The sequence below is a fragment of the Nyctereutes procyonoides genome, unplaced genomic scaffold, assembly GCF_905146905.1.
Source record: "Nyctereutes procyonoides isolate TBG_1078 unplaced genomic scaffold, NYPRO_anot_genome, whole genome shotgun sequence".
Lineage (NCBI taxonomy): Eukaryota > Metazoa > Chordata > Mammalia > Carnivora > Canidae > Nyctereutes > Nyctereutes procyonoides.
Window position 1 is genome coordinate 1,902,124 of NW_026575037.1, and position 16,302 is coordinate 1,918,425.

Here is a 16,302-nt window from a genome sequence, read left to right on the forward strand (position 1 = left end):
GTTAGGCTTCTGTTAAGTTTCTGGGGAGCCAAAAGTTATACATGGGTTTTCTATTGCATGGGGGCACTGTGCCCCTTAATGCCCGTGTTGCTCAAGAGTCAAATGTGGATCTAGAGATTTTTCTTTTTGAAGATTTTATTTATTTGAGAGAGATAGAATGAGAGAGAGTGAGAGAGAGAGAGCGTGTGCACATGAGCCAGGGGAGGAGCGAAGAAGCAGACACCCCACTCAGCAGGGAGCCTGATATAGGGCTCGATCCCAGGACTCTGGGATCATGACCTGAGCCAAAGGCAGAAACAACCTACTGAGCCACCCAGGCACCCCAGATCTAGAAATGTTAATAAAACAATCTAAGGTTCAGAAACTAAGTAAGAAGGGTTAGTGGGAGTGCGGTGGGATTTCTTTCCCCCCTTTAATAGTTAAACAAACCAAAAAACAACCCCACCCAAATTGTGAAAAGATAAAAAAAAAAAGGAAGGAGGAAGCTTTCTTATTAAAAGTAATTGATCAAAGGGTTACTACCATGGCGAAAAGGTAAATCACTGCAACCAATAACCAAATTAAATCTATATAATAATAAAAAGAAAACCAGCATACTCTCATGTACGAAGGTCTGATCTGAGTTGGATGAGGAGCCACTGGATAGTAACCCTCCATCTGTTGGTATCTTTCTCTGGATTCTGGTACATAGGATGGCACTGCTGCAGGTGGAATCTCAATGGGTATAGGACTTTCTCGGAAAATCTCCTCTCTTGTATAAGATTGAGCAGGGTATACTCGGCGGCCATCATAGTGTGGTGGGTACATAGGTGGGTATTGTTGTGGCTGTGTGCCATACTGAGAGTTTACTACACGATCTTGGAGATAGGGTGGATAATGATCCAAGTAGGGAGGACCAGGTTCAGGAGCAGATGGTGGAGGTCTGACAAAGCGAGATACACACTGTGGTGGTGTAGTATAGTACATACCTGCACAATAAAAAAAAAAAAAAAAAAAAAAAAGGAACCCAAAGCAACAATAAGCCATCTATTTTAAATTTTTCCTTTTAAAATACTTCAACAGTAAAGAATAATCCACTCATTTCTTTACATTTTTCCCCTCTACCTATGTAGTCAGGTTGGCTTTATGAAAAATAAGCAAAAACTAACCTTAACCCTTAAAAGTCATTGAAAAAACTAACCTATAATGTAATCTACAATAGTAGATTGGCTCTCAATTTGACTATCTTTCTGCTGTACCTTACTGCAATGCAAATACTGGAAAGCAAAAGACCACATTTCCCTGAAACTCAGGTTCCACAAATCACTCGCATGAATTCTGAATGTGAAAGTGAGTTAATTGGCAAGTAGTGTGGCATACAACAGATCCATTCTGCTGGTGCAGATCTAGTAGCTGCTACATAGCTCTGGAGTTCTAGAGACAACAGCTATGATAGTAGCTTCCCAATTTTCAGACTTTGGCCTCCAGTGATATGATTCTGGTGCACAGATAGAACCCACACTTCCTATTTCTACTGCTTTCTCCCTATTAACAGACTTTTTCAGTAGCTACTTCTGGGATTCATTCCTGGAAGCCTAGCTTAAGCCGCCCTTTCCAGTACTTGCACTGATTCTGTAGGCACCTAAACTCCCTGCTTTAAACCTCTTTCCGCTTAATACAGCAAGCATAATTTCTGTTATCTCCCACTGGACCTTGACTGATACAGTGTATTTAAGGTCACGTTAACAGAGGTAGTTGAGTTTTTCCTGTGATGGATGGCCCAAAGGAAGATACAAAAAACTTTCATCTTATTTTTACATGTATTAATAGTGCCATACCAATTTAGAGCTATTCTTTTGAGAATAGAGAAGACATTTCTGATTCAAAATTGATAGCCTTGGGAAAAGGAAATGGAGAATATATTTAATCTACTTCAGGGTTTTGTTTTCTTTTGGTTCCCTGACTGGGAAGCTAAATACTTCAGTTTAAAAAGTAATAGCAAAAAAAAAAAAAAAAAGTAATAGCACCACATGGTATCTGACAGAGATCCAACATTTTACTTTAAAAATTAGTGTTCCTATTTTTCACAGGAATTGTACATGTGAAGCCTCAGTCATCTCCACTCCATCACTTATCCATATCTAGTATTGTCACTAAAGCTGGCTTTTCAAATTTGACTACTTTACGAAATGCCTTTTTTCTCACCACACTAATACAGGCCTTAATACTCAAACCTGGTTTAACAACAAGTCCCCTTACTCCACCCTCAACTCTAAACTGTTGTCTTTGCAATCCATTTGTTAATTTATCTTTTTATTCCCTACTTCTATTTAGGGCATTCTTTCATGAAGTCTTTTTGATTCCTCAAGTTCTCAATGATCTCCCTTGAGTCTTACAGTTAATTTCTACTACATTAATAATAACCACAAGTGAATGCTTAATTTTTAACACACACACATATATATACACACACATATACATCATATGTATACTCATACTCTTTTACTAATATTGACTCTACACTATTAACTCTCTACAATATGTATACTGTATTTTTTTATATATATTACAGGGCTCAGAAAAAATATTAGGTGATAACTGAAAGCAAGAAAAACACACTGTGTGTTTAATTTATACCCACTATAATATTAAATTCTTTTTCATGCTCAAAGAAAATTTTAGTCAGGAAAATAGATACTGCCTTAGTTAAGCAAATTTTTACTGTCTACTTGGGTGACTTGTTATTTCCATAAATATATGCATATATTTAAATATAACTAGCTTCCACTGATGGGCAATTTGTTTTAGATACGTCTAATTCATTTATTTTATGCTATTTAGTTGATGACAAAACCTCTGCTTTTTCCAAAGTATTAAATAAATGCATTTATCTATCTTGAGGCTGCTGCAAATATGATCACTCTTTTTTGGAACTGTTCTCATAACTCCTAAGAAAGGACAGCAACGTAAATAAAAGATTATTACCCTGCTGATAAGGTGCTGGTTCAAATGGTGGAGCAGCTCCTCGAGGATCCTGATAATAAACATCTGCCTGTTGTGCTGGATATAACTGAGAACCTCGTGGTACCATCTGAAGTGGTTTGGTGACAGGCATAGGAGGCAGGTCTGTTGGCCCCCTTGAAGGTACAGGATGTGGATTCACAGGTAAGGCAGAAATACTCTTAGGGACAGATTCTAACCTAAAGGAATAAGATTCTTACAAGTCAATCAAGTTTAAGGTTTCAAAAATACTTCTAATATACACAAATTGTTAAATGTTTTTTTTTTTTAAAGGCTTAACTTGAGAAATTGGTTTTTCCAAGAGTCATTTCTTCTACAAATTTTGTAAAGTTTGATCTTATTTCTTTTATTATTTATTTATTTATTTATTTATTTATTTATTTATTTATTTATTTATTTATTTATTTATTTATTTATTTATTTATTTTTTATGATAGTCACACACAGAGAGAGAGGCAGAGACACAGGCAGAGGGAGAAGCAGGCTCCATGCACCGGGAACCCGACGTGGGATTCTATCCCAGGTCTCCAGGATTGCGCCCTGGGCCAAAGGCAGGCGCTAAACTGCTGCGCCACCCAGGGATCCCAAGTTTGATCTTATTTCACACATGCTAGTCATTTCTTAAAAATCACTAGCATAGGAAATAAAAGCCCAAAATGAAGTGTTTTATTATTTTTTTAATAAAACACCGATTATTCTTTCTTCCCTCTATTTATAAAGAAGAAACTTTAAATAAAACTTAGGAGAAATGAAAAAAAAAAAAAAACTTAGGAGAAATGACGTACAGGTCAGGAGGGGATCCAGGGGCACTACTGCTCAGATGATCTATCTTTCCTGGCTTCAGACTGGAATCATAGGTGGGGTCTGTCCCTCGTGGAATCAGTTGTGTTACTGTAGTCCCTGCTGATACAATTCCATTGGGCAGAGCAGGGGTTTTTCTGCTAGGCAGATCCACTGCACCTTCGTCTGGAAGGACAGCTGCTGAAGGCAGGCCCACCTCATTAAGCTGACCCAAAGAGGCACTCAGGGGTCTTCTGGGAACCAGACGTTTGTTCATTTTACGAAACCTATATAGAAAGCAAAGGCATACACCAAAACCCAAAATTATAAAAGCAAAACCAAGAACTAAAATGTATTTGAGAAACAGATACAAAGGAAAAGATACCAAGAACATTAATTTCTAGAAATTCTCTTAAAACACTGGTTGTAGCTACCAACTTGAAAACTTGTTTGTGTAGACACTGTAGAATTTCAGGCAAAACACCAAGTATAAAATTTCTTATAATGAGTATTTGTAACATTACAAATTATGCTAATTAATATTTGTATTATAAGTTACTTTTATTGTAATTTTCATTTCTGAAATGTATTGGAAGGCGTAGAAAAATCTTTAGAAGGCAGTTTCTGAAATAACTCTAGCTTTCCCTCAAATGCCTTGGGATACAGTCAGCCTATATTATAAATTAACAATAAAACAAAAAGCTCTTGTGTACAGAAAAATTTGCCATTTATTCCATTAAAATGTTTAAATAATTAAGAACAGTACTTTGTATCAGATATGATTCAGAGATGCTGATGCTATTGTGTGCCTATACAAAACTGAAATCATTTTAAAAGTGGATTAATATAAACAAAATAAAATAATGCCTAAATTTAAACAGACATGGCGGTATATAAGACAAGTAGATTCTAAATCTAACTACAGGAAAAATATGAAGCCATCAGACTCTAGTACCTTTGTTCCTCAACAGTAAAAGCATATCTATTTACATCTGCTAGTAAGCTTTAAAAAATAATCTCAAAGACAACACCCTATAAGAATAATGCTATTTTTCTGAATGTTTCCCTTATCCAAAAATTTCAGAGGTGGAAAGGAGACACTATTCTTCAAGTGTAACCACCATTAATAGTTTAGTACATAATTATATAGATTTTTCCCTCCATATGGTACCTTAATATTAATACATATATTAAGACTTTTATTAACAGAAATAAGGTCATATACAACTGCTTAGTATATTTTCCTTCTACTTCATAACTTGGATATTCCTTTATGTCAGTACATTTTAGGTTCTTAATTTTTTGCTGTTAAAACAATGCAGTAGGGCAGCCCAGGTGGCTCAGTGGTTTAGTACTGCCTTCAGCCCAGGGCCTGATCCTGGTGACCTAGGATCAAGTCCCACGTCGGGCTCCCTGCATGGAGCCTGCTTCTCCCTCTGCCTGTGTCTCTGCCTTTGTGTCTCTCGTGAATAAATAAATAAAATCTTAAAAAAAAAATAAAACAATGCAGTAACAGATGCTTATGTACATTTCCTTGCATCCTCATGTGACTAACCAGAAACAGAACTCTAATGTATGCACATTATAAATTGTTATAATGCTCCAAAACTATTATAACTCCGACTGATAACAAAAGAAATGTCCTTTTTCATTATCTCAAACAGTGGGTAGTATCACAGTCTCTATTAATTCGATAGTTCAAACTATCATTTCTAAAAGAGTTTACTTAGAGAGTGCACATACATGTGTATGCATGCACAGGTGGCAGGAGGGAGAGGGATAAGCAGACTTGCACTCAATGCACAACCTGGCCCCCTGTGTGGATCTCAGGGTCCTGAAATCATACCTGAGTGGACACCAAGAGTCCTTTGCTTAATTGACTGAGCTACCTGGTGCCCCTAAAAATATCATTTTGTTTTAATTTGTATTTAATAATCAATGAAGTTGACATAGTTTTACACTTTTTTTTTTGATTCTTCTGTGAACTGCCTGTATGTTCATGATCCATGTATTTACTGGTTCTCCTTACAGATTTGTAGTAACTCATTTTATGTTAGAGTTGTCAGGTCTCTGTATGTCACTTTCCTACCAATCTTTTTTTTTCTAATTGTGGTGTTTGGGCCACATCTTAATAGTTTTTATGTACTCAAATTTATCAGTTTTCTCTTTTATATAGATGTTGGGTTTTCAAAATTTCTTTCCTATTAAAAGGTTAAGTAACAACAGCAAAGATCTCTTAAGTACGGTTTCCTTCTTAAAGACTGATACATTTATAATTTATTTTAATCGGGCAGTCCAGGTGGCTCAGTGGTTTAGTGCCACCTTTAGCCCACGGCATGATTCTGGAGACCTGGAATCGAGTCCCATGTTGGGCTTCCTGCATGGAGCCGGCTTCTCCCTCTCTCTGTGTATGTGTGTCTCTCATGAATAAATAAAATATTTAAAAAACAAAAACATTAATTCATTTTAATAGTAAGGTAAGAATTGAGTTCTAATTATTTTTCAAATGGATAGCAGCTGTTTCAATGTCATCTTTGTTACTGATGCAAAATGCCACCTTCAGCACAAATGCTCAGTTCCTACTGTATCTTGCATTCTTTCCAGATTTTCCATTGTACTTCACTGATCTATCTGTTCCTATGCGAATACCAGTCTTTTTTTTTTTAATTAATTTTATTTATTTATTTGACACACACACAGAGCACACACAACACAGGGGGACCCGTAGGCAGAGGGAGAAGCAGGCTCCCCCTGGAGCAGAGAGCCTGACATGGAGTTTAATCCCAGGACCCCGGGATCATGACCTGAGCCAAAGGCAGACATTTAACTGACTGAGTCACCCAGGTGCCCCAATACCACAGTCTTTATATGCACTTCAGCTCATAATACACCTTAATAGTTGTTAGTGTAGCCCATTGAAAACTTATTTTTTCAGAATTTTTCTGACCATTTGTATAAATTTACTTTTCACAAAGGATTTTGTTAAGTCCTAAAAAAATAATCATGTTAAGATTCTGAGATTTCACTGAATTTATTGTGTAAGAGAAGATAAAACCTATATAATGGTTAAGTCTTAACCAAGAACATAGTATGTTTCATTTATTCAATTCTCTTATGTATAAGGTAGCTTACTAATTCAATCCATCTAGGCCCTCAATATTGGTTAGTTTATTATTAGGTATTATCTTTTTTGTTGTTGTTGGTAATGCCAAAGGGAGCTTTAATTTCCTTTACTTTTTAACTGGTTGTGTTTCCCTTTTTAGTATATAGGAACAATTCATTTTTGTAATTTTTTTGTTTTGCTAAAATTTTCATTTCTTTTGTTTCTAAGTACTTCTTGAGTTTTTCCATGTAATGATTTTATGGCAATTTAATTTTTTGGTTATGTATAGTGGCTACCACTCCTAGAATGTTCAGTAATAGTCTCACTACTACTAAATTTTGCCTTACTGTCAACTTCAATGAGACTGAATCTAATATTTTACTAATTGAGCATCACGCAATCATACTAGCTTTTGAGGTACAATTATGTTGAGAAAATGTTTTTGACAGCTTTCTTCTATTAAAGAATTTTCATCTGTTACGAACATTTGATTTTATTCAAATGTCTTTTGGCATCTTTGCTTATGATCACATGGTATTCTTCTTTAACCTATACTAATTACATTGTATTACTTTTGTACTTCATGGTGCTTACTTTAATGTATTATTGAATTCTAATATTTGGGATTTTTAAAGTATTAATATGTGAGATAGATTTGTATTTCTCATTAATTGTGCTATCTTCATCAAGATTAGTGGCAATGTTACATTGGCTTTTTTTTTTTTACACTGGCTTTATAAAAAAAATTAAGAGGTTTTCTTTCTAGTATGTGTTGGAAAATTTAACGTCATTGGAGTTATCTGATCCTTGAAATTTATAAAAATCTGTGAAATTACACCTGGTAATAAAATAAATTCGCAAATAGAGAAAAGGGCAATTTTTTAAACCAGAAATACATTATTCAATTAGTTAAAATTGATGAAAATTCTTAGAGTTTTAATTTTTTTTGGTAGTGCAAATGATTCACTTCTATATTTAGTTTCCTATTTGTGTACAATATAATCAAAGCTGAAAAAACTGCTTCAGTTTTTTAAAATTCTGTATTATTCTCTAAACATTTCCCATTCATTAAAGAGAATGCAACTACTCCTTTTCTGTTTCTTAACAGTGGCAAATTATTCTACTCAGCAATTCTACCTTATTTCATGACAAGTTATTAGAAGGTTGAGTTTAATAACTTTCATACTTACTTCTCCAGTTCCTCCTGTGAGTGTGCAAATGTACAGCTGGCCCCACGAGGGCATCCTCCTCTCTGCTTCATATCTCGACACATGTATGTTTTATATTTGCTATGCTGTGGGGGCTGAGACCAAAGTTAAAACATTAGACACTGATTTAAACTAACTCACACAATTACCTAGATGGCCCAGAACAAAAATTGTTATAAAGTCATTCTGTCAGAAGTTTCAGAGTTCAAAAAGAAATTAATTATAAAGAACAGGGTCCTGATTTTTTTGGTATGTTGGCATTAATTCTCAAATATGTAGTATCATATAAATCCTGGATTGGGGCGCCTGGGTGGTTCAGTCAGTTAAGTGTCTGCCTTTGGCTCAGGTCATGATCTTGGGGTCCTGGAATTGAGCCCCACATGGTGCTCCCTGATAGTGGGGAGTCTACTCCCTTTCCTAACTTCCCCACTTGTGCTCTGCTCGCTCTCTCTTTCTCAAATAAATAATTAAAATCTTAAAAAAAATCCTGGATTAAATTTCATGACAGCTTTATGATTTTCTTTTCAGATTTTATAATGGACAAACAAACCACTAGAGTTTAGGGCTTTCAAATGTTTAATATGTGTTCTAATATTTGTTTTGGACAATGTTTCGTATAGCCATATTTACAATTAGGTTTTCCTAGAACACAAATCTACTATAGGCTCTATAACTGAAAAATACTTTGCAACCAATTCTTTTTAAAGATTTTATTTATTTATTTGAGAAAGAGAGAGAAAGCACCTGCAGGGTGAGGAGTAGAGGGAGAAACCAGCAGCCTACTGAGCAGGGAGCCCAACTCAGGGCTGATCCTAGGACTCTGGAATCCAGGCACCCCTCTATAACCAATTCTTGATATGCAGAAGAACATGTTAAGGACCTACAATAACTCTAAAAGTGCAAATGAAAATTATTATATTATTATTATTTTCCAGTATAAGACATGATGGATTAGGAAGTCAATGAGCTACCAAACATAATACTAAGCTAAATGAAATTTGAAATTTGCATTTTATCACCTATTGACAGAATTTAAAGATTAATCTTACTATTTTTGTTACATTCTTCGTGATGTCTAATGGAATACAGAGTTAAAAATAAGTTTTTAATCTTTTATTTCTTATCATAAAGTCTGGTCTATGCTTATTTAGGAAAACTGTATCCATATTATTCTACTCAGCAAGACACTTTTTTTTTTAAATTTTTATTTATTTATGATAGTCACACACACACAGAGAGAGAGAGAGAGAGAGAGAGAGAGAGGCAGAGACACAGGCAGAGAGAGAAGCAGGCTCCATGCACCGGGAGCCCGACGTGGGATTCGATCCCGGGTCTCCAGGATCGTGCCCTGGGCCAAAGGCAGGCGCCAAACCGCTGCGCCACCCAGGGATCCCGCAAGACACTTTTTTAAAAAGGATTTTATTTTTAAGTAATCTCTATACCCAACATGGGGGCTCAAACTCACAACCCAGATATCAAGAGTCACATGCTCTACTAAGTCAGCCAAGTACCATCCCCTACTTAGCAGGATACTTTTCGTGTTCCTTGCCCCTCCAAGAAAAAAGAAATATTGAATAATCTATTTTTAGTATTTACCTGACCCAGATAAATTAATAACAAGGTTTTAATTTCACAAGCTCACTATTGCAAAATAAAAGACCTAGTGAACCTAACATAAATCCTGAAGGCAAAATAAAATTACTGAGGTAAAATGAAAAATGAAAAACTGTAGCCATAACATAAGCTATTACATTTTACTGCCATATACTTCACTTAAAAGTATTTGAGGAAAATTCGGCTCACTTGTATAATAAACATTATATGAATAAAAAAATGTTGAACTACTACTAGAGAAAAAGCATTTACAAATATGTGAACAGTACTAGACAAATACAGCATTAAAAACTGATATATATATAAAACAAAACAAAAAAAAAACCTGATAGTCGAACTAAAATGTAATAGTAACCAAAGAGAATCATTTTATTTTAACATATAATCTTTAGCACAATCAAATGCTGCTATATGTGAAAAATGACTCCAGTACAGCAGAAGACCAACAGGATTATTTAATTCCATTGTTGTCAGTTAAAATTACTACACTAATCCATTAAGCTGGCTGTTAACCATGCTAAACTAATTTATAGTTTCTATAGTCACAGTCTCAAAATATTCATGTCATCTTGTTGGCTTTGTTTGTATCTGTTATAACAACCATAGTGGCTTACTTCTAAGTTTCAAACTTCCCCCTTACCTGCTGTTGATCTGCTCCCTTTTTGCTATGGTTCTGGATATAGTCTACTAGCCCATGTACCACAGTACGCACAGCAACCAGTCCATTTTCTAGCTGTTCCCAAGTAGGAGGAGGGGCATCTACACAACAAATTAAAACAATTTTTAAATGATGTTATTCGATATTTGTCATATTAAACTAAAAAACAGTTACTGTCAGCCCTTCAGTGAAATCAAGTTAGGTTTCGTACAACTTATCAGGTAATAACTTATTCACCCAAACATCATTTAAAGGAATAGATTGTAAACTAAAATAACTACAGGGATAGGGAAGGTAACATAAAGAAAATAAGCAGGCCAGACAATAAATGGCAACCATCATTAGACTCTTAGTATTGGAAATGACAACACAGAGACAGGGAGTGTGCTGAACTGGAGAGTATGGCCTACATCTAAGGTTATGGTTACTATTCAGCTTTAGCAGATTGCTGTTATGTGATGAGGCAAGGCGGGCACTGCCAGACACATGGCTTTTTCCCAGGAAGACTAAACTTTAAGATTTTCATGTAAAATCACCCAGTTTAAAGTGTCAGGACCTAAAAATTTTAGGATATTATGCAGACCAACACTGTGTGGACCAAAAAAAAACTTAACTGTAGACTAGCCATTTTGAAATTCGGCATAAATCAAGTATTGGTATACAAAAATGTTTAAAAAGTTTAATAGAAGAGTCACTATATAAAGCAACTCTGCTATACATCCTCTTCATTTAGCATTTGTCCAGTGCCAGTGCTGTGATTTTATAAAGGAAAAAACCACAAATATGAAATGTTCTTTAAGAAAAAATATAAAAAGAAGTAAGAATGCAAATATAGAGATGACTTCCTATTGGAGACACTGTGAAAGACTTCTCTAGATGATGGCACGTAAATGAGGCTTTGAAGGACACATGGAGTTTCACTTGGAAAAAAAAAAGAAGATATAGAGAAGGTGAAGAGAACAGTCATACAAAAAAGTATTGTTTGGAACACCTACTAATAAGTCCCAGGTATTGTTCTATTTGTTAGGAAGCAACAGGGATCAAAACAAAAAAACATCATACCCAAGAGAGGAGACAGACAATAAATAACTGAAATAAAAACAATTTTGATAATGATGACTTGAATAAATAGAGCGAAGAAGGGGCATGGGACAGATCTGTGTAAGATATTGGACTGTGTGGCCTGAGAATGTCTCCTTGAGAAGGTTTTATCTGATAAAAGACCTGAAAAAAAGAGAATGACTGTAACTTGTGGATACATTAGGACAAAACTGAACAATGGAAAGCACTGGAGATTTTTTTTTCTTTTAAGATTTTATTTATTTTTAGAGAGAGAGAGAGTTAGAGAGTACGTGTGCATGTGAGCAGGGAGAGGGCGAGGATCTGAAGCTGACTCCACCCTTAGCATGGAGCTGAACACAGGGCTCACTCAGCTCGGGAGAATTTTTGAGAAGGGTAACAGGAGCACTCTAGTTCCTATGCTAAAACCAGACTGACAATAGGAGGCTACTCTGTAATCCCTGATGAGAGATGAGGATGGTAGCAGTGAAGTTGACAAGCAGAAGGAGTCCAGATGGATTTTAAAGGGAAAGGCCTACAGGCTATGTTGTTAGATCAGATGTACCACATGTGAGAAAGAAGAGTTGAGACCTCCCAGGTGTTTGGCGTGAGGAAATGAAATGGAAGGTTGGAACTGCCACTAAAAGGAAGGGGAGGTGGGATGAGGGCGGTGCCTGGAACTCACTTTTGGACCAATTAAGTTTGAAATTCTTATTAGATATTCAAGTAGGCCTGCTGGATGTTCAGCAGGCAGGTGAATATACAAAAGAATTCAGGAAGAAGGTTTGATCCAGATATACAACATGTTTCACAGATTCTAAATCAATTGCAACATACAGCATTATTTTATGTACCACCAAAATAGAAAAAGATTGTTAATTAAATTACCACATCATTACCTATACAGAACCATCTCAATTTCAAAAACACAAAGATCAAAAGAAATGTGGGCATCGAACTGATGAAAAACAGTAAATTTGTGAGTCATAAAGATAATATTTAATGTTATGAGACTAGATGATATTCTTCAGGGAATGGGTATAATTAGAAAAGAGATACATGGATTAAACTCTGGGAGCAATCCAAAAGTGACAGGCTATGGAGATGAGAAATTAGCAAAAGAGGCTCAAAGGAGGGTCTAATAAAATGAGAAGGAAAGGAGGAAAGTGTGGTGGCCTGGAAGCCAAGGGAAAAAAGTGTTAACACTGGGGGCGCCTGGGTGACTCAATAGGTTAACATCTGACTTTCGCTCAGGTCATGATCCTAGGGTCCTGGGATAGAGCCCTACATCAGGCTTCCTGCTCTCAGGGAATCTGCTTCTTCCTCTACCCCTCCCCCTCAGCTCATGGTCTGTCTGTGGCTTTCTCTCTCTCAAATAAATAAAATCTTAAAAAGAAAGTATTAAGAGGATCAAAAAGTAAATGACAATATTAAATGCTGCATTTAATAGGCCAAATAAAATGAGAACCAAAAATTGATGTCTGGAATTAACTACATGGAAGTCACCTGTGACCCTGACAAAGCAGTTTCGAACAACAGAGATAAATGCCTGACTGGAGTGAGTTCAAGAGCATATTAAAAGGGGGGGGAGGGGATAGCGTAGTAGATGGATGGCAAATGTTGTCAAAAGTGGGTTATGATGACAGGAATAACAGTGTTTGTATGTTGACAGAAATACTCTAGTAGAGAAGGAAACTTGGTGATCTAAGAAACAGAAGATATTGGAGTACTATACTTGACAAGATATTAGAACATGAGAAGAAAGAGGGGCCTTAGCTTAGAGGTACAGTTTATCCACTGTTACACAAGGAAAGCAGAATATATTGGCATGGATGCAAATAAATAGATTGGTCATTAATGTGGTGGTGAACTTGTGGAAGTGCTCTTCTGATTGCTCAGAATAAGCAAAGCACAATAGTGAAAAAAGAAAACTGAATGTGTTCTAGGAATATATCTGACTTGGTTTGATTAAGCAATTTTCAAAGTAAATTCTATAAAGGTAGATTGATTAAAAAATTAAGAGGGCCCTGAATGCTACTGTCAAAAGAGTTCCAAACCTTCTTTGATAAGCAATGGGGTGTCACTGAAAGTTTAAGAACACAGAAATAAGATCAGAGATGTGATTTATTTTGCAGCAGTTAAGTGGACTTGACTGAAAGAATTAAGAGTAGAGGAAAACAGAAGGCATTCAGTTTCAGGAAAAATAAGGCGCTCACCAATGCAGTATTAACTGGCATGGAAGAGGGATATGTTGGAAAGAACAGATAGATCCCGTTGTCTGAAATGGTATACAGAGCAAGTAAAAGGAAAAGATATGAGCTAAGACAAAAGATTTGGGTTTTAAGTGTAAATATTTCAGACAATGAGGTCATTTAACAGAGAGACACAGAAGAGGAAGAGGTAGTATCAAGTGAAGAAGAATTTGCTTTGAAGAACACAGAGAAGATGATGAGTCTCAGAAAGCATTTGGGAAAGTAAGGATGAATAATAAAGAGAGAACAGTGATAGAGATATTCATGAGTTCATTCTCTGCCGAGAGTAGTACCAATGCTGGGAATGACTGACCATCATCAACAGAATGCAAGGAAAACAAAATTCCAAGAACACAAGTGGCCTACTCCTTAGTGGGCAGGAGAGGAAAGTGGTCAAAATAAGACAGCAGCAGGATTTAGACGAGTCAGAAGGAAACTATGAGAGTACAGAAAGATTATCAGGAGAGTTTCTATAATGAAGAATTAGTCAACAATATTATCAAATGCTAAAGAGAAATCAAGTCATTTCAAGAATGAGAAGAAGCCTTTGGAATTTGAAGCTGGGAGATTACTTGTGAATGTTAAGAGAGTTTTAGCTCAGGAGCGGGAATAAAACACAGGGACTGCAACAGGACACAAGCTAAAATACTGTAGATGTGAAAAATGAAGGTTGGGTGATTTTCAGGTCAAGGAGCAAGGAGCAAGAAAAGGGCTGACAAAAGTTAAGAAATACGAGGATACTTGATGAACGAGACATTACTATCACAGAGAGACAAAAAAAAATGGGACCAAGATAAATCAACTAAGGACATAGGATATAGAAAAAATTAGAGAACTTTTGTTTTGTCAAACAGATGAGAATAGTAAATACAGCACAATTTTGTGACATGAAAAAGAGAAAACAAAGGATTCCAGAGAGATCCTATCTCCCTGATGGAGTAGTACAGTAAAAAGGTTTTAAATAAATATTAGTTGAAGTAATAAAGAGATAGATGGACAAGATTAGGGCCAAAAAACTTAAATACAATGTCAAAGGTCTGAAATAACTACTCTGGGAAATTCTTAGGGAATGTAACAGAAGATAAATTTAAAAAATCACTGAGCAAAAGGGATAGTTTCCAAGATCTATAAAGAACTTCTTAAACTCAACACCAAAGAAACAAACAATCCAATCATGAAATAGGCAAAAGACAAGAAAAGAAATCTCACAGAGGAAGACATAGACATGGCCAACATGCACATGAGAAAATGCTCCGCATCACTTGCCATCAGGGAAATACAAATCAAAACCACAATGAGATACCACCTCACACCAGTGAGAATGGGGAGAATTAACAAGGCAGGAAACCACAAATGTTGGAGAGGATGTGGAGAAAAGGGAACCCTCTTACACTGTTGGTGGGAATGTGAACTGGTGCAGCCACTCTGGAAAACTGTGTGGAGGTTCCTCCAAGAGTTAAAAATAGACCTGCCTTACAACCCAGCAATTGCACTGCTGGGATTTACCCCAAAGATTCAGATGCAATGAAACGCCGGGACACCTGCACCCCGATGTTTCTAGCAGCAATGTCCACAATAGCCAAACTGTGGAAGGAGCCTCAGTGTCCATCGAAAGATGAATGGATAAAGAAGATGTAGTTTATGTATACAATGGAATATCACTCAGCCATTAGAAATGACAAATACCCACCATTTGCTTCAACCTGGAGGGTATTATGCTGAGTGAAGTAAGTCAATCGGAGAAGGACAAACATTATATGTTCTCATTCATTTGGGGAATATAAATAATAGTGAAAGGGAATAGAAGGGAAGGGAGAAGAAATGTGTGGGAAATATCAGAAAGGGAGACAGAACATAAAGACTCCTAACTCTGGGAAACGAACTAGGGGTGGTGGAAGGGGAGGAGGGGCACTGAGGGGGGCACTTGATGGGATGAGCACTGGGTGTTATTCTGTATGTTGGTAAATTGAACACCAATAAAAAATTAATTTATTAAAAAAAAATCACTGAGCAGCACTGAGGCACACACAGGACAGTCTATTAATTTCCTTTGGGTTTATTTACCTGGACTAGGGTCAATGTTTGCCAGTAGCTCCAAATGGGGTCTTAGTCGGTTCAAGTTTGCTGGATCTCCAGTTCGCTGGAGAGCAATTGTTAATTCCTGAACACTTTGTGCAAAAGAGGCTGGGGTCTGCAACTTAAAAAAAGATAAATATTAACTTTCCAAAAACCAGATAATCCTTTTAAAGAAAAGACTATTTAAAATATTGCAGTCACTTTTGCAACTTATTACATTTAATTTTATCCTGCAACACATCCTAGGCTTTGGCCTGACTGGATTACTGGTGCTTGAACAATCCTTGCACTTCCCTGCATTTACTGCTTGGCAGATGGTAAACTTCCTTCTCCCTGATGGCACTTTCCTCAAATGTGAGACCTTTCTCAATTCCTCAATTTGGAAGTTTACCCTTTCCATCTTATGTTCTTAGGGCACTATATTAGCTTGGCTCTTGGGAGTGCTTCCAAATAGTTGAAATTTAGAATTTAGAAATGTTATACAATACCAAGAACAATGAAATTGAACTCAAACTGAGCTTATATCACGACACCGGATATAACCTTTATGAA

The 16,302-nt window shown here is 36.2% G+C and overlaps 1 protein-coding gene across 7 annotated transcripts in view; it reads right to left on the reverse strand.

Moving 5' to 3' along the window:
- RC3H1 (ring finger and CCCH-type domains 1) overlaps nucleotides 1–16,302 on the reverse strand; it is an 81,125-nt gene that overhangs the window by 18,548 nt on the left and 46,275 nt on the right. For 5 of the 7 annotated variants that reach the window (XM_055319094.1, XM_055319093.1, XM_055319096.1 and 2 more), the window contains exons 7-12: nucleotides 15,739–15,871; nucleotides 10,346–10,464; nucleotides 8,074–8,186; nucleotides 3,786–4,067; nucleotides 2,965–3,179; nucleotides 598–968 (exon numbers count right to left, since the gene is read on the reverse strand). In XM_055319094.1, coding sequence (XP_055175069.1) covers nucleotides 598–968; nucleotides 2,965–3,179; nucleotides 3,786–4,067; nucleotides 8,074–8,186; nucleotides 10,346–10,464; nucleotides 15,739–15,871 — 1,233 coding nt within the window. The remainder of the gene's footprint in view (nucleotides 1–597; nucleotides 969–2,964; nucleotides 3,180–3,785; nucleotides 4,068–8,073; nucleotides 8,187–10,345; nucleotides 10,465–15,738; nucleotides 15,872–16,302) is intronic. The other 2 variants (XM_055319092.1, XM_055319098.1) reach the window with 2 other exon arrangements.